We start from the raw sequence: 25,014 nt of genomic DNA, 5'->3' as shown, positions 1-25,014 counted from the left end.
CTATTTTACAGGTGCCCTGGTGACTCTTCCAGACTATATCATACTTATTTATTTACTTCCTAATTCCATTAGACTCATTAGCACCACTTTATTAAGAATAAATATCAAGTTTGGTCGTCTGTAGCTCTTTGGTCTACTCTAGAAACTTCTTAAAGATGGTGACTGCGTTAACCACTGCTACAAGGGCAGTTTTAAGTGAGAGATTAAGTGACAAGAAAATCAGGAGGAAGTCCAAATGGATTTACCAAGGGGAAGTAATGCATGACCAACCCGATGGGGTTCTATAATGGAATGCTCAACCTGATGGATGATGGCAAAGCAGGGGATATAGTGTCTTCCTAGACTTCTGTAAGGCTTTTGACACTGTTCCCCCTGAGATCCTCCTAAAGAAGTTGCTGAAGTAGGGTCTGGATGAGCAGACAGTGAGGTGGATCAAAAAAATGACTGAAGAACCAGACCGAGAAGTGGCTGTGGTGCAATCTGTACATGGAAATCACAGGGGTCAGTACCGGGTCTAGTCCTCTTTAACATCTTCATTAATAATCTGGATAACAACTGAGGGTAGAGTTCACCCCCAGTAAATTTGGAGATGACACAAAACTGGGGGGAGTGGCTGACTCACCAGAGGGCTGTGCTGCCATCCAGAGGGACTTTGACAGGCTGGAGAGGTGGCCTGACAAGAGTCTCATGAAGTTCAACAAGGAGAAGTGCAGAGTCCTGCACTTGGGGAGGAACAGCTTCAGGCACCAGTACATGCTAGGGGCCACCCACTTGCAAAGGAGCTTTACAGAAAAGGACCTAGGAGTCCTGGTAGACACCAAGTTGAACAAGAGCCAGCAGTGTGCCCTTGCTGAAAGGATTCATGTGGTGGCCTGGGCTGCATTAGGCTAAGTATTGCCAGCAGGTTGAGGGAGCTGATTCTTGTTGTCTGTTTGGTACTGGTGAGGCCACACCTGGAGTGCTCTGCCCAGTTCTGGACTCCCAAGTACAAGAGAGACTTGGACACAATGGAGAGAATCCTACACAGGGCCGCCAAGATGGTGAAGGGACTGGAGCAGCTCAATTATGAGGAAAGGCTGAGAGAGCTGGGCCTCTTCAGCATGGAGAAAAGAAGGCCTGGAAATGTCTCATCAATGTCTGTATGCACCCTGAAGGGAGGGTGCAGAGAGGGCAGAGCCAGGCTCTTCTCAGTGGTGGCCAGTGCCATGCCAAGAGGCAATGGGCACAAACTAGAACACAGGATGAACTCTTCCTAAACACGAGGCAGCACGTCTTTTCTGTGTGGGTGATGGAGCAGCGGCAGAAGCTGCCCTGAGAGGCCTTGGAGTCTCCTCCTTGGAGATCTTCCAAAGCTGCCTGAATGTGGCCCTGGTCAGCCTGCTCTGGGTGGCCCTGCTTGGGCAGGGCTTGGGCCTGGTGGGCTCCAGAGGTCCTTTTCAGGATTCCTCATTCTGAAATGTTTTTATACAGTTTAGAAGTTGCTTGTCAAGCTTTTTTTTTTTTTTTTTTTTTTTTTTGTGCTCTGCTTTCACTCTTTCAAGAAGCGTTCCAGAAGTTGTCACTTCGTTTCCCTGGTGTTATTGTTATATAATATTTTGACTGTATTCTCATTTTCCTTTTATTTTTTTCTTCCATATATTCTATTCCTTTTGACCAGCAGTCTCAGTTTCTCTTTAGCAGACTGCCTGCATTAATTTTACCCTGCACAGTTCCAAGTTTGTCACTTCCAAATTCAAACAGGCACTACTTCTTCTTTGCTGACAGAGCACAGCAGGGGTGTCTTGTCACTGACAATACAGTGTCCCAGTCCTCGGATCTGGCAAAAACCCAGGCTGCTTCATGCACAGAACAGATGGAACCTTAGCAAGTTGAAGCTGCTAAGACTTAATCAGTTTATTACTGACTGTCAACTCGCTTTTAATAGAATACTTTTATAAGTGGCCCAAACTTGAACAGAATTTGACAGTGTTATTTCAGCTTTGATGAATTAGTTTCATTTTGATGGTACACTGTGTAACAGTGGAGCCTCATTCTGTTCTTAAAATTGAGGTTATGTTGTAAATCTAAGAACTCAGTCAACTCTAGTTGGCTTTAACCAACATTTATTATAATTCTACCTATAAAGCAAAGTAACTGCATTTCTTCAGTTACAGAGTTTTCCACTGATTTGTCCATTCTATGAACATTTTATGAAGCTTGTAAATAATTACTGTGACATTTATATGGGAATCACAGATAGTAATGACTCTGTGTCTGATAGACAAATAAATTGCTGAATTATATTCTCTTGTTTCCAGTCCTTAACCTGATCTTTCAATTTATTTTAGTTTTATTTTAGCATTGTGGTCAAAATGCAGTTTTTGAAAACAGCTTTGAGGGCTTAGCTCTGGCTGAATTTCACAGAATCACAGAATTGTCTAGGTTGGAAGAGACCTCAAGATCATCGAGTCCAACCTCTGACCTAACGCTAAGAAGTCCTCCACTAAACCATATCACTAAGTTCAACATCTAAATGTCTTTTAAAGACCTCCAGGGATGGTGACTCCACCATTTCCCTGGGCATCCCATTCCAATGCCTCACAAACCTCTCAGTAAAGAAGTTCTTCCTAAGAAGAATTTGAAGTCCTTGACCCAAAGCACAGAGATGTGAGACTTATTTAAGAACAGATAGGAGAGTATTTTTCCTGAAGCAGAACTTATTTTAGCTGAAATCAACTTACCTTTTTTTTATTATTGGAAATGTGGATGTGGCAACTGGCAACTTTATCTAAACATTGAAAATACAGTGCAATCAGAACTCTCATTTAACTTCAGCAAAAGATAGTGTGGAAACCTTCACCTCACCAGCTGAATCAAAACTGTATCAACTCCCAAACAGAAAACAAGTGTGCTGACTATCTTGCTTAATTTTTCTACTGTATTTAATTGTGCAGCTCTCAGCTTGTGGGTCAAAATATTTGTTGCCAAATACTGACTGAAGTGTATGGGGATGCAGGCTGAGAGTGGTAATGTTAAGGACAAGCAGTAACTACAGCTAGGAATTGACAGAGTCTGGCAATTATACAGGTCCATCTCTTGCTTAGCAGAGAGGGTAAAATTAAAAATAGTGCAAAAATATTTGATAGCAATGTCTTTCTTGCAGTTGGACAGAAGTGTTGTTATATTTAGGGTAATGTCTCAGTTGAGGAAGGGGATGATATCTACTCAAAATAAAGATAACTTGCATCAAAAAACCCTACGAGAGTTGGCTGAAAAAGATGATCAGTCCAATGAAGATATTTTTAAAAGCCACTTAGAACACTTGATGAGTTCCAGAAGGTGGAAAGATGCAACTACTGTGTTAACAGTCAAAACATATATATATATATATATATATATATAAACCTTGTGGGTGTATATATAAAAGTATATATATACATGCGTATCTATATGCAAGGCCTTATCTTTTTGTATCAAAGAATTCAGGTTGTGCTGATACCATGGACAACTGCCTCCTGGAATTCAGTGGCTCAGGGAATATTTTAGGAAACTAGATGCACAAATATGTGCCCTTCTTGGTGTAATCCTGTTCAGGAAGTGCCAATACTGCTTTTGTGTCATGTTAGAACTGATACCTGAGTGTGACACCACATTGCGTCTGTATTACTTTGTACTGTTCGTGGAAAACCAGAGAGCCAATTGGGAAAAAACTGAGAAGGTTAACCCAAAGCCTATATATATATATATATATATATATATATACACATATATATATACACATATATATATTATATATATATAAAATAAATTTATTAAGAAAGGAGAGTGAGAGTTGGCATTACAGTGGTTGTAGTAAACTACAGAGGGATGATGTACTGATATATAGTAGACTTTTCTCTAGGGAGAAAAATGGGGTAAAAAAGCATTCCTAAGGCAAATCAAGCTCATCGTAAAAGTAAAGCTTGCTTTTTTCACATTGTGGGTAGTCTTATCAGTATGAGAAACTAGGTGTATGAATGCATAGATTCTCCATCCCTTAAAACCTTCCAATAACTTGTGGCTGTTTCTTTTTTTATTCTTTTTTTTTTTTTTTTCTGGAAACGATGCCATAATCATACAGACTGTCATTTTCAGTACACTATAGTAGTTTGAAATCCTGTGTTTCGTGTTAGCTTCCTTTCTGCTCACGTTTTATTTCAGATGTTGTAGTATCTGTGAGTGCTGGTTGTTATGCTAGGCATTGTGCGAACACACACAAAAATGTCATCTTCTCTGAACAGTTTGACATTTAAGTATAAGATGTGGGAATAGTTGAGTAAATATGTATTGGCAAGAGCACCAAGAAACAATAAGGTATGTGAGATCTGCAGAGTTATTTTTGACTTTGGCATTGGGGTAGGGTTTATTGTGTTCTAGATGTGTGTTTTTCTCTCCGGTGATGACAAAAGGAGTCTGACTAGATCAGATGTAGACATCTAAAATCAGATGGGCTGAATCCTTTCCTCTCCCTAGCAGACTTGGGCCAAGCGTGTCAGAATATTTTGGTTCTAAAGGAGTTGGAAGCAGGTATCACATTAGCGATAGCGTGAGATACCAATTTTCGTGTATTCAAGCATGAAAAAGGGATACTCCAAGTCAGTTAGCTAACGAGGTTCAACCTTTGTGAAATAAATACTCTGAATCCTTCAAGTGAAAGGTAATGATCTACAAAAATCAGAATGTTTTAGAACATCCTGCCCTAAAATGGGACTGTTGCTCTTCATTACTGTCACACAGTAGCACAAGTTGTCCAGTTAATTTCTTAATACCTAGTTAAGGAGCCGCAGCTGATAACTGGCACAGGCACCAGTACCTCTGTGTCAGGAGCGACTGACAGGAGTCTCCACAGTCATCTGCTAGACACCTGCTTTTGGATTTGTATTCCTGGCATGCAGCTGGTAGGGGAATTCTGCTTCTCAGAAGTTCTGAAGTCTGGGACTCCAGTGGGAGATGTGACTCATGCTTTTTGTTAAGCGCCACACCTGCTCTTTTGCTGTACCTGATCACATATTGCGCACTGCTGCGGAGCCCAGGAACTTTCTCAAGGCCCTTGGGCTCTACTTAGAGATTACAGTCGTCTTGTTCCAACCATAAGTTTGTTTTTGTGTGTGCTATTGTAATGGGCATTTCTTGGAGTTCCCGTATTGCTCTTACATTGTGTAGCAACAAGAAACTCAAGAAATTTCAGGATGTTCACTCTTAAGAAATGATTTTATGGAAGATTCAACTTCTGTAAGACATATTTGAGACAGTTAAACATCCACAGGAGCACGGTCAACAACACTAAAGAGATTTGCTAGGCAAAAGATTTCATTTAATTTATAGGACTGAACCCTGTGGTTATTGATGCACTGTATCTTGAATCAGATTCCTAAAATAAATTCAATTTCTGTGCAATGTTAGACAGGCTAAAGCTTGACCCTAGTGCTGTGTTCCTTCAGAGCTGTTAATCCAAGACAACACAGGGAGAAGTTGCAAAGTTGCTTTAGTTTTCAACCCATAATGCAGACCCGCATACACTGCAGTATTGCCACATCTTGGGTTGCTGTCACTCCTCTCAGTAACTCAGACTTTTGTTCTTTGCAAGTGATTAGCTTGTGTTTGGGTTATCATTCTGTTTTGTGTAGAAACTACCTGATACCTCGAGAAGAATCTTTCTGATTGGAGATGAGGATAAGATGAAATTTTTGTTCTCTACAAGAAATTGGTTCTACATAAGAATGCAATTTGTACTTAGTCAGCATTCACCTAATGATAAAACTGCAAAATTATGCCACAGCTGATTGGGTTCATCATAGTCAACTTCAGCAGCAGATAGGTCAGAGGGCTGGTGAAATCCCCTAAACTTGATTTATTAGTGAGACCACACAGTTATGACTGGCCCATTTAGTCATAAGTCATACATGAACATGTAAATTGAAGGAAAAACATGTAAGAAATTGAAAGAAAAACATTTTTTAACTTTTTGTTCCAAGTAGTCTTAACATTTCTCTAAAGCATTGCAGGTGATTCCTAAAAGAAACGCAATCCAAGGGGGTTCCCATAGAAGCACTCAGTGGCAGTTGTATTTGCTTAAATACTGTCTTTTGCCTCAGATGTGGCCCAGCATGTTGAAATTCTCAGAAGCAGCTGTGCACGCCAGTGTTACAAAGCTGTAAATGTTTCGTAGAGGCACCTTACAAGCTATGCTGAAAGCAATAAATAAAATCAAGTTAGGGAATGAAAGTCTCTGGTGGCTTCTAAGCTGTGTGAAAAGCCACGAGGAATGCAGCGAACTGAAGTATTACGTGCATCTCCATTAGGAAACAGCTGAAAACCTGCTTGGCACAAGCATCCCTAGAGTTTTCTGCTTGAATCCTATGCCAAGGATATGCTGCCAAATAAGCCTCTTAACTTACATTATTGCAGTTTATACCTGTCTATTTTGCGTTTACTGGCTTTTTATTTTGCACAACAGTGTAATGACATACAGCATCGCTTTGCAATAGCTATTATCTGATGTAGTAATGATGTTCATATCTATTCGTACCTGACCACAGCTTTTCAGTGCTTTCTATCTAGGTTTCACATAGTTCTTGCAAAGGAGAACTGTGTGCCTGCATTTAAGAGTAATAATTACCTTTTATATGTATATTTTTATGGTGTTACTTTCTGTTCACTGAGGCTGTTCAGTTATGCTACAGGGAGTGCCCCAATTTATTAAGACATGCTTTTATTTTTTATGCTATATTTGTTCAGATGTTAGGCCAAGTGTTATTTTACATAATAACATGATCATAATACTGGTATACTTAAAAAAAATAATAAATTAAATAATATGTGTTTAAAATACAAAAATATGTAAATTAGGAGAGGCTGTATTTGAGTGTATGAAGCTGCGTGTAATTCTGCAAAAACAGATTGTAGGACTGATATTTGACAGTTAAATTACCAGATAATGTTGGGTTTTCTCTTTGCAGATTAACGACATAATCTGTCTGACAGGGATGGTGAAAAAACAATTAGTATTCACAGAGCACTTAGACAATAACAGTGAATGCAATAGAAAGACTCATGAGGAAATTTTATTGTATGTCCAAAGTATTCCCATAGGATGGATTAAAAAGTACTGAAATCCAGTGTTTAAACATTGAAGCATCACTTATTTATTTAATGCACTTACATCTAAAGTAGGTTTTTCATGTGCAGTGATTTTAAAGTGACACTGGGCACAGGGGATTTGCTGCTCTGCACGGTTCTGGACACGAACCAGGTACTTCCCATGTTTAACTGAGTTTCTTGACATGACTTGGGACACCCAAATTATTCCTTTGATCTCTCTAAGGAAGATATGAACCCAGGAATTCCACTATCCTATATGATTGATCCATCACGCAAGCAGTCTACAGTAATACAGGCACGTACCAGAGCAGTTTAAGTACACCAACTGCAGTAAATACAGCATGGTGGCTGCTGCTTGAAAATGCAACAAATGCAAACCCTGGGCAGTACTCACATAGTACAGTGCTTTGTGTGGTGTGTCAGAGGTGTTGTGCAAAAATGTATCATCGGATGACACCATGAGAGTCAGCATCAAGCATGTAGCTATAAGGATTTGAATAAAAGATGCCTAAAGTATTGACATTCTGGTGCTTTCTGAACTGTTTGACTTTGCACTCTTAATAATTGTTTTGTAATGCGTTTTGTCTGTAGTGTTGGAGACTGTGGAATGGGACCAAAAAACTAACATAGTAACTTCTTCATTAAGCCACCAGCTCACCTCTCTGGGTTTAGGAGTGATAATGTTGCATGGTGGTCTTGTCTGGTATAATTAACTAATTTAATTAAATTGTGTGCGTGTTGTTATTGTCGCTTTTGTAGAAAGGCAGTTTCAAAACAGTGGAATTCATTGTTGAATGGGCTGCATAATCCTCATGGCTGCTGCAGCACAGGTTTATTTGCCAAAATCTTCCTCCTGTCCTCTCATGTGAGCAGCCTGTGTGTGTGTGGTGCTGAGCCATGTGCGTTTGGTAAATTTTGTATTCCCCAAAGGATCTGCACAAGCTCAGCAAGTCTGGTTCAACTCTATCACACGTGTGCTACCAGACACTGCTGCTGGTGAGGAATGCTTTACACAGCCACATCAGGAGCATTTAATTTAGTGAAGGAGTCATTCCAACTTCAAATCTCATTTCAGGAACGCATTTCACTCCTGGTAAATTAAGTCAAACGTACCCATGAAGTCTTTTCTATTTGAGTATTAGTTCCTGTGTGCACACCCACAGCGGTTCGTCGCAGGACCTGCATGAACACCAAAGCTGAACCAAGCCTGAGCGGGGGCTCCTGGCTGCTGCTTCAGGTTCTCAATGGTGCCTGGCAGTGGCAGGGGTTTCAGGAACTTCCTAAATCCTTCTGCAAAGTGTGTACGTTATGATTTCTTTCTTGTAGCTTCTGTTAGGTTGTGCTGTGATCTCTCCATTAAGATTTTTTTGCTTTGTTTGCTTTTCCTTTCCTATTTTCTTATCTCCAGATGTTGCTGCCATATACTCAGCCTGTTTTGAGCAGGTTTTTGTTCTGTGGTTGCTCTGTTTGTTTCTTTCACTGTTGACTTCATGAAGTTATACTCCAAAATTGCATAAGCTTGCACATTAGCCTTTATACGGCCAGAAGGAATAGGAAGCAGTTTCTCAATTTCTCAGCTAATGTTTTTGAGCAGTCAGCAGGGGCCTCATGTCAAGGAATTCATTTTCCCACATGCGTGCTTTTTTGGACTGGCACCACTTTTAACTCAGATAATTGAACGCTGTTTTGGAAAGCTTCATTTATTCCCAGAGGAGTCAATGTAGAAATTCTGCTCAGCTGTCAGAGATGATGATGTCTAAGTGGGTATCTCATCCCAGTCTTAAGAGTCCTTGAATAAAAAAAGGTGACCCCATGTAGCTGAAGTCCCTGTGAGAAGAAGAGCCCTCTGGTAGATACAAGTTTGTTGGACTTCTGCCATATCTGCTTGTGCAAATAAATGACCAGTGTGACTGATGGCAAAAGCTAAAAGATAAAGATAAGGTAAGATAAAGTAATACATCGCTGCTTGGGGTGTGGGCACAGGGGGGAGGACACTTCTGTAAGACCCTATGTGGACCAAAGGGATCCTGCTGAATGCCCTTGTGCACAGGGGAGGGGAAAAAAGTTACTTAGTTTTGCAGAAAGATGAGCAAAAATGTATGCAGCTCTACAGAAATAGGTGTAGCAATACTAGTCAAACATTTTTGTGAGGTGGATCACACCTGCAGGTATTCATAGTAAGTTACAGAGGATGGCAGTGGTAGTTGCTCATCTGGGCTTGTGCGTTCAGATTCTACCTAGTCCAGTTCCCCGGAGGGCTGAGGATGGGGTAGAGGTCCCCTTCTCACAGTGACCGTCGTCCAGGGTAAATAACGTGATAGCCTCGGAGGGAGGAGGACTCCAGGATCCAGAGTTGTTTGGTGGAGCCAGTCTGGCTGCGTTTATGCTGCTAGAAAGCACAAGGCCTGGGCGTCAGCTCAGCTCCTGCACTGCTGATAGTGGCTTAATGATTAGCAAGACTTTCTGGCATGGTTCTGGTTTTTGCAACCTAATGCTGTCCTGTGTTGTACCCAGGGACTGTTTGAGGACTAATGCACCAGGAACCAGCCCTTGCAGCCAGTATGAACGTTGCAGCATGGGGTTTGGTTGCCTGTGTAGTGCTACTAGAACCTTACTCGCCTCTGCATTCCCAAAAAAAGCTGTGTGCCCTTCATCCACACATCGGGGGTGTGCAACACAGACCTTGGTTTCATGCTGTGAAAACACTCCTGTGGGCTGCCACTCAGCCCTTGCATTATTTTCAGCTGCTTTTAACTGCAGGGTTTAAAAACTGCCACCACCAATAAACAGCACAGATGGGTATGGCTCCACTGGAGAAGCTGGGTTTGTGACAAGTTATGTTTCTAGTACATGGTGTGCAAGCCACTGCATAGACAAGTCAACCCATAACTCAACACCCACAGATAGGTGGAAGAAGTTATAATGCTTGTTAAGTGTGAGATGAATCCCATCAAAGAGAACTTCGGGAACTTGTATTTTGTCTTTTTGTGCCTCTGGACAGAGACTAATACATGGTAAAGTGGAGATGCACCTAGTTCCATGCAGGATTTTATAGCTGCTGTAAACCACCCCAGCAAATTATGCTTCTATTTTCACTGTTGTCATCTCTAGTGTGGGTTTCATTGCACAATTCAGCTCTTCTGTGACTTGAGGTCCTGACACTACTTTCTTAATTTCTCTGAGCTGTAAAGGTTTATGCCTATTTGAATTCTCTCTTTTAAAAAATGTTCTCATTTCAGTGATGAGTAATGTGTGTGATACCTGTGCCTTTTCCTTATGTGCTGGAGGTCTTCAGGTATTTGGCAGCAGTATTGCTCCTCTCTCTCTCTGTCTCTCTTTTTTTTTTTTTAAATGAATGGCCGATGTGCTGCATTTGGGAGCTTTGTTCTAGTATTTCCAAGCTCCCATTTTGTTTTGAAACCCGCATCTTCAGTTTACTGCTGTGCAGTGCTGATCCATGAAGGTTGTACACTGCTTGTAATCACTATCTTTCTGATAACGTTTCCAGCCCTGCTCCATCAATGAGTCACTTCAGGTGCTGTCGGCCTGCTTTAAGCATTTCTCCTTGTCATGTTCTCTGTTGGAGTGCCTAACTGCATGTCATGTGCTCTTCTGTCTCTTTGAGGTTGAACATTGCTTGGGTAGAGAAATGAAGAAAAACGATTAAAGAAAAAACTCTGCTCATGCATTCAAGTGTTTATGGCTTCCTTATTTGTTAAGCTGTTTTCTGCTTGATTGTACTTGACATCCCCAGGAGTTGCTTGATTACCTGCAGGTGTCTTTAATTTTTTCCCCTCACTTAGTGCCCTCAATACATTGCTTCTTGGGTAGGAGTTGAGGGTCCTTACTGCCTTGTTAGACATCTGATTGGATTCACTAGACTTTCTTCCAGAGTTTCTCAGGGGCTTCCTGGCTGTGTGTAAGCAGGGAGATGACTCATAATTCTTCCAGCTTCAGGACGGTAATCCCTATCACTTGCACCCAGGTGTTGTAGCATGTCTGTGTTACTTTTTGTTTGAAGTCCCTGTTAATTATATATTAATTAAAGGCTGTAGTTAAGGCTGTAAAAAGTAATTTTAAAGCTCGCTTGTATCCAGAACTATGGAAAATTAACTTTTCCCTTACTGAAATCTGTTTTTTACAATCTGTTTTTTCCCTTTGCTCCTTTGGGGGTTACTTGACTGTACAGGCTGATCATTTGCCGTAAATAAAATTTCACTGTATTTCTTTCATTTTCTCTTCCCCCAGTGTCTCCTTTGTCTCAGCAAATCTGTAATTAACAATTTTGTTTATTCTGCTTTACAAATTATGTGTAATAATTTTGAAACTTCCCGGACATAGTGAAGACATCACATAGTGTTACTTAAATCACATAACTGCCAATCAACACAAAAGCAATATGCTGAAACTGCACAGAAAAAGGTGCCACATAAAAACACTTACATGTAAGTGTATGCAATATAAACACAACGTGCCTTCCAACTGTAACCTCTCTGTGAGTCTGTGAAATTAACATCTGGTTTAAAGCTGATGAAGAGATACGGGTGAACTGTAAGAACTAATAAACTTTAAAATCCTCCATTTGTTTGTATAAAAATGCAACTATGTTTGTAAATCTTATCTACCGAGAAGTAGCCCAGAAAGTTAGGCATGAAATTTAGTTCATGTTTTCCAGGCACAGAACCACCATGACCCATGTGTTACAGTGAGTTTAATAGAAGACGTTTGTACCTTCACAACTGTGGAGCTATGTAAGATTAAAAATAATAATAAAAAAAAATAAAATTCTAGTAGTGCGATGTGATAGTCTGACCTCCATGTTGTGCCACAGTTGAATAATTGGTATACCAATATACTGGATTTTTTTTTTTCCTTCACAGTTGGACAGCTGACTGTTAGTTGGATTAGCCACGTTTGACCCAGCAAAGTGATTTGGGACAGGCAATGCGTGTGCTCCAAACTGCTCTGGGGAGCATGGTGCACAAGCATTTTGGTAGCTGGGACAGAGTAAGTGTGCATGCAGCAGCTGTGAGCGTTGCTGCCCACGCTGCAGTCTGGCTGGCTCTTCACCAAGGCGCTTGAATATCCTTGAACCGCGCTTCCCAAGCCGGGTGTGCGGGAATGTTTGAGTCACCTGGCGGGAGCCAGAGCCCGAGGGTGCCCCTGGATCTGGGCAGGTCTTGGGAAGAGGCATGCTTTGCACATTGCTCCCGAGTTCTGGAAAAGCAAAACCTACGTTAGCAAGACTTGTGCGCAGGCATGTTGGATGTGCAGTACTTAATTGTGGCTCTGCTTTGTTGGGCAAAGTGAGCTGCAGCATGTTCACCTAGCACGTTGCTCATCTGCAGCCCAGAACCACACACACATTACAGGGAACTGCATGTTTGCAGAAGATGTCTGTTTTTAAAAAATAATAAATTGACTAGCTTTTCTCTCCAATGTGTTGTATAGTCAAGAAGTACAAGACCTGGAACATGTCGGAGATGCAAGGGTTTTATATGGGCTGCAGAGAAAGGGTCTGGGAAATTGCAGGTGTCTAGGGAACTGCTAGCTCATGATGCTAGCCTAATTTATTGTTATGGTACAATACCATACTACCTCTGAAGTGGTGTCTTCTCTTTGGGTCTTGTTTGATACTATTTCATATGTATATCAACATATCTTCTTGTTGTTTAGATGTATTTGTATATCTAAACATGTAATGTAGATATATGCACATGGATACATATATAAAAGAAATTACATACACGTATAAAAGAACTGAATGCAGATAAAGATGTTTGAAGGCAGTTGCTTTAATAGATCAATTTACTTATAAAACTTACCCTTGTATTTTCTATCATTCCTAAAGAAAGCATTATGCTTATGTAGATCTGTAATGCCATTGCCTTTCCACTTCTATGAATGCCTACCTGAATCCATCAGACAGTATTTCAGAAATAGGTGACGAGAGGATACATTAACCTTAAATTTCCCCTCTTTAGCATAGATAAAGAAATTGTATTCCTCTTCTCCCCTCTGACATTTTTGTTAGGTCTCAGTTGTCTACGCCAGCTGCCTCACAGGGAAGAGATTGTTCTTTATTGCTGACCTGGGTTTAAATCTCTGGGTGCTTCATTATCAAAACAGTTCTGACAATTGCATCTGAATTTCCAGAATACTGGAATGTCTTTTTTCTGCTCAAAGATTTATTAATTCTAGTACCATTCTATTCACTATGGCATGTTTTAAAAAGATCGGTTGGATGTAAATTAAACAAAGCTCTTTTAAAATGTGTTGGTTCGTGCTTGACAGAGTACAAATCAAAGGAAGATTAAAATACGATGCCAGGCTATTTCAGAACAGTAGGTCAGCTTTTATTTTTGTTTGATCTTACCAGGTTCCTGTTTCAGTTTATTTTGTAACTGATTAATAGGTGGTGATAACTTCATGCTTTCTTAACAGTTTTAGAAATAAAAGCTCATTTTTACAGTGGCTGCTTATAAAAGAGATTTACTGGGTGTGTAAAGTGTTTAAGGTCAGCTCTAGGAAATCCACGCCAGAAAAAAATAAAATGTAATGAATGTGAGCAGTAGATGTAAAATCTTGGCAGCTAGGAGACTAAGGGGAGGGGAGGAAGCCTGGGATGGTTTTGTATGTACAAGGCTTCTGCCCAAGTAGAGATCTAGAAATTGCACAGCTACAGGGGGTGCAAGTAGTTCAGTAATATAACTTGAGCCTCTAAAAAGTAGCTTGGAGCGCTACGAAAAGGAATGGTTTCAGTGGAAATGAGCTTTACCATTTGGGGTGAAATTGGTGTTACATTCTAGGGAAAACTTCTCTAGAAATTTTCAAGTGGTTTAGAATCAGGAATGGAAAGTAAGTGGTACCCTCATGGCTCTTTTACTCCTGTGAGGTGCTTTTTTGTGGGGAGTTTGGATGGGAGGGAAAAGTGTCATACCTCATTTTCCTTCCTCCTGCTATTCGCATCTGTAGTTATTTCTGGCTTGTATTAGCATCGGGTTGCCTTTTAGTTAGCCAGCATTCAGAAGTAATCTTACTTCTAATAGCTGAATTAGACTTAGGCTGCATTGCAGAAAGTATGTAACTGCTGTTTCCAAGGAAATGGCAATAAAAAATTGTACTGAACCTGAGAAGAAAGCAATTAGAGTCAATCAAGATGTGATTCATGACAGAGATTTGAGTTAACTTGATTGCCTGGGTGGAAGTAGAATCCACCTGATCCTTTTTTTTTTATATAAAAACAAACAAACAAACAAAACCTTCCTCTGGGCAGTGAAGTTGTATCTGCTCCCATCTTGAGGGATATTTAGGAAACTTCATAAGGAAACCTGTATTAGGATTGCATATGAAAACTGAAATTGTTTTGATGGCTCATTTTCAGTCAAAATTTTACCTTGCATGTTACAGCAATATTGTTATGTAGTCAAAATGTGAGTTTACACCGGTATTGTCAAATTCTAAGACACTGCCCCTATTATACATACTAGTATTTACACCAGCATGCCCCAGCAGCCTGTTTTGATACAGACAATTAGCTTTAATTGTTTGTGAAACTTTTAAGTAGTCTTCAGGGGATCCCAGTGAAATACTTTCATAGTTTGGCTGACTTCTAGGGTTTGTAAATGTTTTAAAACAATGTTTGTTAATACATTTTAACTAACGGATTTGTAATGGTAGCGTTGGCTTAACATCTGGAAATCTTTGTCAGACACTTATAAACATGGACAACTCTATTTATTTAAAGCCCGATGACCAGCCTGTTCATCTAATCTGTGCATCAGCCGGATGAAATACCAATGAGCCAGGAGGAGAGAAGGGAATTAGCAAAGTTGCTTACGTCCTTGTTTGCCAGAAGTTAAATTGGCAGTAAGTGGTTTCGTTAATGGAGTGGTCTCAGCTGCCATTTGTGCCCTCGCACCCCTTCTTCCTCTTGTGCAGGTGTGTGTTAGGCTGCGTGGTGAGCCAGATGGAGCTCGTCTGCAGTGAGACAAATCTGTGCTTTTTTCTCTGTGATTTCACGCCCCTGGTGCATTAACTTGTGGCAGTGCAGACACGACTGTAGACACCAGGAAAACGGAGCATGATCAGGGGGTTTTTAGGCATGGGGCAAAGGGAGCGTGGCGGGTTTCTGGAGCAGTGCTGGCTTCTGTCTGCCTGCAGTGACTTTGCAATCCCACTTGAGATGGAGCGAGAGCAAGGTTACTTGACTGTAGAAACTATTAGTGGTAGCATGGTGTTACAAGATAATACAGGATGCCAGATACCATGTGCAAGAAAAGTAATTTTTTTTTTTTAATGAGACTTAAATAAATTGATCTCTTTATTGCTCATAAGGAATTATTTTGAGAAATCATTCATTTCTGTAGTAATTATTGTAGATTTTTAAACATTGGTGAAAACTCAATTTAAAACAAAAACAAGATTTGCAAATTACTATATTTATGCATGCCTAATGGTCTGCTTTTATTTTTTTTGTGGAACAGAAATATTCTTCCTTTCCCATCTCTTATTTCCTGCCAGCCTGTTCTTGCTCCTTACACCATTTTTGGAGAAGGTCACAAGTTGTAACAGATGTTTGCGTCATTTTAAGAGTTTTTAAATAGTTTGAAACCTTAAACTAATTTTTGTTTAACAGACACATATGTTGATTTTAATATAGCTACATATATACTTGTTTTTGTAGCAACCTTTGGGCAGATAAGACACAAAAATAAATTTCATAATGTGAGAACAGAGACCAAAAATGGATTTCCCTGGTGCTTGCATTGCTGCCTTAAAGAATGGTTAGTTTGTATTTACACGGGAGATTCCAAAATAACAAGTCACAATTTACAAAGTCTGCAACATTAGCTTGGTTATCAAAGTATCGGTGATAGGAAATTGTTTTTACACATAATTTGCTGTATATTTTTAACTTTTTGTTGATAGTATTTGTAAAAACAAAACAAACCAAAAAAACCTACCATAGAAACATCTGTTACAAAGGACTAGTTAGTATTCTGTTGTTTTTTTTTTTTTGTTTTTGTTTTTTAAGTTTTACCAGCTGTCGTTTGTAGCAAATGAGAATATTTGCTGTGAACTTTGTTCCCGAGCATTTGTTTGCTTTCCCAGCTTTCTCTTTCTGAATAACTGGCATATCTGAAGAGTACAGGCAAACTTCTAGAAGACCTCTGTTGAGGTGCATACGCAAGTCTGTGTGTTTAAATTGCTTACCAGCCAGTATTTGCACTTACTGGATGAAAAAGTCTAATAAATTTGTGGTTATAAGATGTATATGTTGCATCCTTTTGGTGTCTAGAGTAGGGAACAGGCACCAAGGCCGAGGGATTTCTTTGTACAAGGAAACATGTGCTTTGCTGGACTGCAGTGTCTCCCCTTTTTGCAAATTCCCCCTTTTTTTAAGTTTTTGCTTTTCCTGGTATGTTCACCAGTGAGCACAGCCATACTGTTGAGGCTTCAGCATTTTCCTTAAAAAGAAGCTGTTTAAAAAATGAAAGTTGAGGAAGCTTAGAGCCTGAAATTTCGCATTTGGTCCAAAAGGCTGAGTCACTGCTTTGAGGAAGTGTAGCATAATCTGGGGTGACGATTTTTAGTGGCAATATTAGAGGACTGCTTTAAGCATCTTGAATGAGCAGTGCAGGACATTTTAAATGATTAACAAGAACTTTTCCACAACATAGCTGCAAAAAAGGTAATTTTATGAATATGTTTGTTATCTTTTGACCAGTAAGTTGAGTGACAAGGTTCACTGAGTACAGGGGTAAAAAGATCATAGACTTCATCTGTAGTAGGAAGTTAGTGCAGTATTGTAGAAGAAAATCTGCAGTGAAACTTTCAGTGCTGAGGTGTTCAGTATGCTTGATTTTTATTTTTTCTTTGACAGTGTTTCTGACCTTGTGGCCTGAATACCTGTGAGCGTTTGGAAGACTTTTACAACGCATTTCGTGCTTTACTTTCATCCAAAGAGAATCCAGTTTGCACATTCTGAGAACGCTTCATGATAAGATCTGGAGCACAGGAGTAGGAGGTGGTTGGAGGCTGATTTTGAGAGAACACTTGCGATCTGTGCTAAAAGACCAATAGAGATGTAGTACGGGCTATAGGAGCACAGAATCACTAAGGCTGGAAGGGATGTCAGGAGGTCTGTAAGTCCAGCCCCTGTGCACAAAACAGGGTCAGCTAGAGCAAATTGCTTGGGGCTGTGTCCAGTTGGGTTTTGATTATCTGCACGGGTAGAAACTGCGTAGCCTGTCTAGACATCCTGCTCCAGTGCTTGACCTGACAGCAGAAAGAGATTTTCTTAGGCTTGAGCTTTCTGTATTTCAGTTTGTGTTCACTGTGCCCTTTTGCTGGCACAACTTAGTCTGCCTCCACCTTCTCTTCTTTACCCATTAGCTATTTATACACATGGACAAGATTCCTCCTGGGCCTGTTCTCTGAGCTGGATGTTCACTTTCAGCCTCTCCTCATATGTTGGATGCTCCAAACCCTAATCTTCATGGAGATAGACTCACTCCATTACATCTTTGTTGTGCTGGGGAGCCCAGAACCGGACTCAGCATTCCTGCTGGGGTCTCTTCAGGGCTGAGCAGGGGCAAAGGATCACCTCCATTGACCTGCTGGCAACACTCGTCCTGGTACAGCCCAAGATCCTGTTGGACTTCTTTGGGCAGACTGCTGGCTTGAGTGTCCAGCAGGACCCCTGGGTCCTCTTCTGCAAAGCCCACCAGTCCCACAGCACATACTGATGCTTGGGATTATTCCTTCCCAAGGTGCAGGACTTTGCATTTCTCTTTTTTGGACTTCGTGAGGTCTTTGTACCTCTATTTCCCCACCCTGCCAGTGTCCCTCTGCATGGCAGCAGAGCTATCTGATGTATTAACCACTCCCTCCATCTTAGTGCAGTCTGTGAATGTGTTGAGGAGGCACTTTGTCCCATCACCCAGGCCATTATTGAAGGTGTTGAATGGCCCTGGCCTTGCATCAATTCTGGGGCATGCTGCCTGTGGCTGGTGTCCAGCTTGATGTCATGCTGCTGCTCGTCACAACCCCTTGAGCCCAGTTCAGTCACTTTTCAGTGCACCTTACCGTCCATATTCCATCAGTTTGCCTGTACGTATGTTATGGGGGAAGGTGTTGAAAGCCTTGCTAAAAATCAAGATACACAACATCTGCTTTCCCCTTATCTGCAGAGCTTCTCCCTTGTCATCATAGAAGACTGTCAGGTCAGTCAGTTTTATTTCCACTTCGTCTATCCATGCTGAGTGCTTCAAATCACCTTCTTTCCTTAACAGATGGGTTTGTTTCATTGCCTTCCTAGGGACAGAGGAGAGGCAGCCTGGCCTGTAGTTCCCTGGATCTTACCTCCTGCCCTTGAAGATAGAAATGCCATTTGCTTTCTTTCAGTCCTCACAGACCTCACCCTACTGCCTACCTCACCCTTTAAAGATAATATACCTTTCCTAAAGATAATATACCTTTCCTAAACTTTAAAGATAACATTGGTATGGTTTAAAATTATTTCCTTGCCATTTTAGAGGTGGAATGAGGTTGCTGTTTCACAGCTGTAAGTTGCTACTTTTCAGATGCTGTTATAGATAAATCATCTGTGTTAAAACAGCAATTTTGCACTACTCTGTGTGTTTCTTTAAATACTTAATTCTCATGACTTAAACAACTTTGTTCAATATTGTTTTTCTGCTTATAGTAGGAAGAGTGTGGCATATATTGCAGAAGTTGAAAATGTTTCATAAATTAAAATACACCTTAAGATCAAGTTTTTTTTTCCTGTAATACAAATTATTTACCACTTTATTTTCTATCATAAAATATTGTTATCTTCATTTTAGCTAGTTTATTGTTACTTACAGAGACATCAATAAACTGATCATTGAAGCCAGTGTAACGTTTCATAGGATTTTCAGTGGGTGGAAACGTTTTTTGCATCTTGTTTTAAACATTCATTTCTTCCTTTCTGTGTAATTAGTATCATAAATAGACAGAATTTGATGCTTTGCTGTTACATTTTTTTTTTAACCAGTAAAGGCAATTATTCAGTTCATTAACTCCTTAAATATTCTTTTCTGACTTTTTACCTAGTACTTGCTGATGCTGGGGGGGGAGTTTTGTCTATGACTAATAAAATAATTGGTTCACGTTCTTACAACATCCTAAAAAATGTTTGTGGATTTACTGTCTAATCTGAGCCATCTTTTATCCAAGTGAAACAAGTCTTAACTTTTCTGTGTGATCAGGCTGTTACTGAAACTACAAGCATAGTGTTATCAATGCAAATGTATTGTTTCAGGGTTTTTTTCTTAGTTGTCATAATGCATCGGTGTTTTTTTTTTAGGCATTGTGTAAAAGAATAAATGAGCACTTTCTCCCACTGCATTTTTATTTCCATTTCCGTCTTTACAGAGCAAGAATAAAAGCATAATGGGTTATTTTATTATTGTTGTTACTACAGTTGTGGGACTTGCCTTCACACTAGAAAAATAATGAAAATACTTCAAATTTGCAAATAACCCATGTATGTATCTTTGAAGGGCCAGATGCAGAGTTCTTGCACTGTTGAACTCTTGTTTAAAATGTGCTCTGTTTCTATTTCAGTTAAGATCTTTTCCAAATAGCATTCAAAGGAGAAGAAGAGTATTAGAGTTTGTAGTCAGAATGCCTTAAGCCTCTGCAGGTACTTAGAAAGCAATGATCTAAAAATTAACTTCTCATAGCTTGACAAATTACTGCCTGATATTTGAGTGCACAAAACAGCCACATACAGTCTTCTAGCCTACTTGCTTACCAGCCTGACAGAATCTGAGGTGAGCCAGGTTGCAAAATAGAGTGGTGAAGGGCTTACCCATGGACAGGTACAATGGCCTAGCTGATATGCAGTAACTTGATTTGGGTCTCAACCCTGTACTGCTTGCCAGCTTCCAAAAAAATATCAAAATGCGGAAGTATTAGTAGTCATAGTGAAGGCGTATTTGTGATAGGGTGCATACTGTTTTAGTAAACTGCATGTTGTGAACATGTGAGTGCATCACGTTTTAAGAATAAATGAGAAATTGTCGTTAAGGGTTCTGAGCTTGTGTTCAGAAGCAGTAGCTTGATGGCAGTAATCCTGGTATTCTGTCTATTCCTGACAGCTGAAAGGTGCAAAACTGAGTTGTTCAGTAGCTGTTTGAAACATGGACCTCCTGCTCTTATCTGCAGGATTCATTTCTTATGATGTAGTAAAGTATTATGGAAATACAAATAAAATAAAAATATTAATAATGATGTTTTGCTTTCTATTTCTTTCAGGACTCCTCCAGGGTGGTTTCAAGCAGATATAAAAGGTATGAGATCTTTGTACTTAACACATGTATTCATATACATAGTTCTGCCAGATATAAACTTCGGACACCAAGTTGAACAAGAGCCAACAGTGTGCCCTTGCTGAAAGGAGTCTTGTGGTGGCCTGGGCTGCATTAGGCTAAGTATTGCTAGCAGGTTGAGGGAGCTGATTCTTGTCTGTTTGGCACTGGTGAGGCCACACCTGGAGTGCTCTGCCCGGTTCTGGACTCCCAAGTACAAGAGAGACTTGGACACAATGGAGAGAATCCTACACAGGGCCACCAAGATGGTGAAGGGACTGGAGCAGCTCAATTATGAGGAAAGGCTGAGAGAGCTGGGCCTCTTCAGCATGGAGAAAAGAAGGCCTGGAGATGTCTCATCAATGTCTGTATGCACCCTGAAGGGAGGGTGCAGAGAGGGCAGAGCCAGGCTCTTCTCAGTGGTGGCCAGTGCCATGCCAAGAGGCAATGGGCACAAACTGGAACATAGGTTCCCTCTTCCTGAACACGAGGCAGCACGTCTTTTCTGTGTGGGTGACGGAGCAGTGGCACAGGCTGCCCTGAGAGGCCGTGGAGTCTCCTCCTTCAAGATTCTCAAAAGCTGCCTGAACGTGACCCTGGTCAGCCTGCTCTGGGTGGCCCTACTTGGGCAGGGTCTGGGTCTGGGCCTGGGCCTGGGCCTGGTGGGCTCCAGAGGGCCCTGCCAGCCTCAGCCCTTCTGTAAAAGCTAATTTAAATAGGATGAGTGTTTGATGTGTAGGCCGTTATACTACTGCTACAAATATACAGCCTTATTTGGGGATAAGGACCAAAGTGATGCACCCCAAACCCTTCTGTTATGTTACTATTTTAAAATAATCTTAGCTAGCATTTTGCTGGGTCTTATTAGTGGGTTGCGAAGCACCAACTTCTTAAGATTGATAGGTAGATAATTTTGTTGTTCTCCACAGTAGTATTGAAAGCAATTTCTATGAATTTATCATACTAACGTCTCTGTTTTAAGGGATGCTGCTCACTTAACATGTCCTGTTTTGTTATTTGCCTGACTTTGAGACAAGTATTACTCTTGTCATTTCTCAAGTTCATCAATCAGAAACATGTCAGACACTGCTGATGCACCTGACAAGTGCATGAAAATTTCGTCCACGTGGAACATGCTGACTCAGCTATTGCAATTATTAGGAAAATGTAACATTAACATGAAGTTTAAAATATGTCAACTGAAGCAAGGCATTTTTGGAAATACATTTTTATTTCACACATGAATTTATTCTCTTTTACATATTTCCTTTATTCAGGTAAAATATGTTTTATTCACCTGTATTATATGTCATCTCTGCAGAAGTAACTGCAAAGAGCACCTTCAGTTACCTAGTATTCACTAGTGTATTTTCTACTCCTCAGACTTGTACACATACTCTTTTATGCTTCACATTTCTTAGTGTGATACTTCCTTTTATATTTAGGTTACTGGGTTCCCATAAATGTGGCCAAGTGATACTTTTTATTGCTGTGGAGTTTTTTGAATCACTTTGTTAAAGCAGAATGTGTGGATTTACTTTCACAGCCTTAATATCTGTGTAATTCCATTATTTCTTTTCTTATTAGTCAAGCACATTTTAGTTGAGTCTCCACTTCCTCTTGAGTACCTGTGAGGAATTTTGTTGCTATTAGTGTCTGCCAAATACTTAGTCGTGTGTGTCATAAGTACCTGGTGGGTTTTCCTGAAACTTTATATTTACCCTGTACTCACTTGCAAAAACTTGGTTGTGTCTGGGGTGGTAATAAAGAGAAGTTTGAGTAATCACACACATTTGTAACTTAGTTGAAAATAAACTAATTCTTCTGATAACATTGCAAAAAATTGGAAACTCTTAAGTTAGGAAATACTAAAATAAGACTTGTTTGTGTGGTCTTCATTCAGTCAGCTTTAGTTATATGAAGGATGTACATTCTTTGTTCATGAACTTTCCCCCTCAGGACTTGCATCACTTTCAGGAGGAATCTGACTTGCTGTGAGCTGCAGTTCAATATTTTGTTATGTATGTTGCCATATATCTTACTCATTGCATAGTCCTCAAACCTCATTTTGAGAACAAAGCATTATTTTCCTGTGAGGTCATCACACTACCCAGTACCCAAATATTAATCGGATTTTATTCTAACAAAACCTCGGTAGGTGTACAAGAGCCAGTACTTCACAAATAGAGACTTAACACCTACTGTGATTGGAGATAGAATTATCTACCGATTTTTCTCTATATTTAAAAATTTCTACCCTCCCCCAAGTAATTTTTCAGTTAAGAGCACTTGAACAAGATATGTCTCCCAGTGGCTGCACTTTCTGGTGTAAATCCTAAAGGAATCAAGACCAGACTCCTCTCCTCTTCTGACAAAGCTTGGCTTTTTCACCTCTTCCTTCATCTGCAATACAGGAAAGTCCTGGAGAAAACACCCTATTCTACAGTAAGCATTATTATTAAGGCCCAAATGTATTCAACATAATGGTCTTTTAACAGCTTTATGCGTACTTCCTTAGGTTTCCAGGAGAAGTGAGAAGCAAATTCCAACCTAGGGCTAACCTGTTTGAGATCCCATTTGAAGCTGTTACTTGCACTGCTCTAACAACAGGCAGTCAGTACTTCTGGGGTGGGGAAGAGAGAGGCTGTTAGTAGACTTTACAGCAAATGACAGCAAAAATGGAAAGAATATTTTCATAAAACCTTTGGCTCTGTTGTAGACCCCCATGGGAAGAATGTATTATTTGTCAGAAAATTTCCAGTCATTTTCCCACATTTTTACTGCTTCTAACCTACTCATTTGTTTTCTCCCTCTTTCCTAGTTGTTCCTCACCAAAAGTGACATCTCAACAGTTTTCTTCACTTCCCTGGTTTCCATTTCCTGGCCCAGTCAGACACCTTTTCCTCTCTCTTCCCCTTTCTCATACATCCTCATATTTAACTACGGAGGTACTAGTCTTTGGCATTTTTCTGATCTCTTCTGTTCTGTCTCCATCTTCTGACTTTCAGTCCTCAGTTACTGATGCCATTCCAGGCTTCCAGTGCCCTCCCTCTTCCTTCCCATATAGCTGTTTTCACGTCTACACTGAGACACCCATCCTCCTGGGCCCAAGAAGATGGGAGATTAATCAAGAGCAGAGAAAGGCTTGTGCTGTGTGTTGTGATGGAATTTCTACTCTCGCAATATATCTCAGGGCTCCAGGAATTGCAGATTTTACTACCTATTTAATCAGACATACTGACTACTTTGCCTTGTATGGATGCAGGAATCCATAGTTAAACATTTATATGACATTGCTGAGAAACCCGTTTCACTGAGTGCCCTTTGACGGGAAGATGTGTTTACAAATGAAATCTGCTGGCGATGTTGTTCGGCTGACTTGGACAAACTGAGCCTGTCTCCTTATACAATAAAGTAAATAAAAGTTTGGAATGAGGCTCTTATAATTGTAGTCTGTCTTCTGATTCTTTTTTTTTTTTTTAATTCCATATTTATACCCTAGAATTTTGTATTGGGGTTCATTTGTAGTTGCATGAGTTAACCACATAAAACGTTTTCAAAAGAAAGTGATGGTTCTGTTGTGATCTGGAGTGACACAGTAGGATGCTTTAAAACCATGACCAGTATCTTCAGGGTCATGCTTACATGAAGGCTGAGGGACATGCTCATTAGTTTATTTGAGAGTTGTGACCAGACATCTTTGCTGACTATGAGCTACAAAGAATGGCTCGGGGGACCTTAATCATACAGCTCCTAGGATTAGGGGATCTAACTGTCCCATCTAACTCATAGGATTAGAACGTGTGGGTATCCTTCTGGGGCAATAGCCCCTATCTGTTTTCTCATTTTTAGTTTTTCCCTAAGCTTTTCTTAATACAATGTGCTGCAGCTTGGCTGTTCCAACTGCTGTAGCTGGGACTAGCATTTTTAGCACTGCTTTGTGTGTAGTTCTTTTAAATCAAGAGGCACCTTGCCATTGGTAAGGGTGATTTTCTGAGTCAGTTCTGATGCTGTCACCAGAGTTGGTGTCATCACTGATTTCTCAAACAAGTCAGTGACAAAGTGTATTGTTTCTTGAAATACTTGAGTGTAATCTACATGTAAACATGAATTAGGTTTCTCTTGCATTCTGTGAACTAGAAGTTTGCAAGTAACAGCAAAGCAGGATATGCATGTGGGCATAGGAATACTTTGGTTTATTTTAAAAAGACATTTAGCTTATTTTCTAGGAATGCCTTAAATTAAAACTAAAACCTCGCAAATTGGGGTTTAAAATAATTCAGAAGATTTCACATGGTTCATGGATCAGACAGATCAGGCTGAATCAGTTTACAGAAAGAGTCAGATTAAAATCTCTTAATGGTTCAAGGGTGTGTTCCCCTTATAAGTTTGTATATTAGTGGAAATGAATACAATATGGTGTGGCTTTATGGCTTCCAGGCAAACGGCAGAGGGCTTTTTCCCTCTTTCAGGATAGCACTGCATGCTCACACCGAACCCAGCAGGTAGGGACCCTGCCCACTAATTCTGAAAG

The 25,014-nt window shown here is 40.2% G+C and overlaps 1 protein-coding gene across 2 annotated transcripts in view; it reads left to right on the top strand.

The window, feature by feature from the left end:
* Positions 1-25,014, top strand: part of PAWR (pro-apoptotic WT1 regulator) — a 77,893-nt gene that overhangs the window by 40,583 nt on the left and 12,296 nt on the right. For both annotated transcript variants that reach the window (XR_004252927.1, XM_032182008.1), the window contains exon 3: positions 20,428-20,462. Coding sequence is in view for 1 of the 2 variants with exons in the window: in XM_032182008.1 (XP_032037899.1) it covers positions 20,428-20,462 (35 nt within the window). In the remaining variant the exon portion in view is untranslated. The remainder of the gene's footprint in view (positions 1-20,427; positions 20,463-25,014) is intronic.

Source organism: Aythya fuligula, chromosome 1 (assembly GCF_009819795.1).
Source record: "Aythya fuligula isolate bAytFul2 chromosome 1, bAytFul2.pri, whole genome shotgun sequence".
NCBI classification, from domain to species: Eukaryota; Metazoa; Chordata; class Aves; order Anseriformes; family Anatidae; genus Aythya; species Aythya fuligula.
This window is presented reverse-complemented; position numbering and strand designations above follow the sequence as displayed.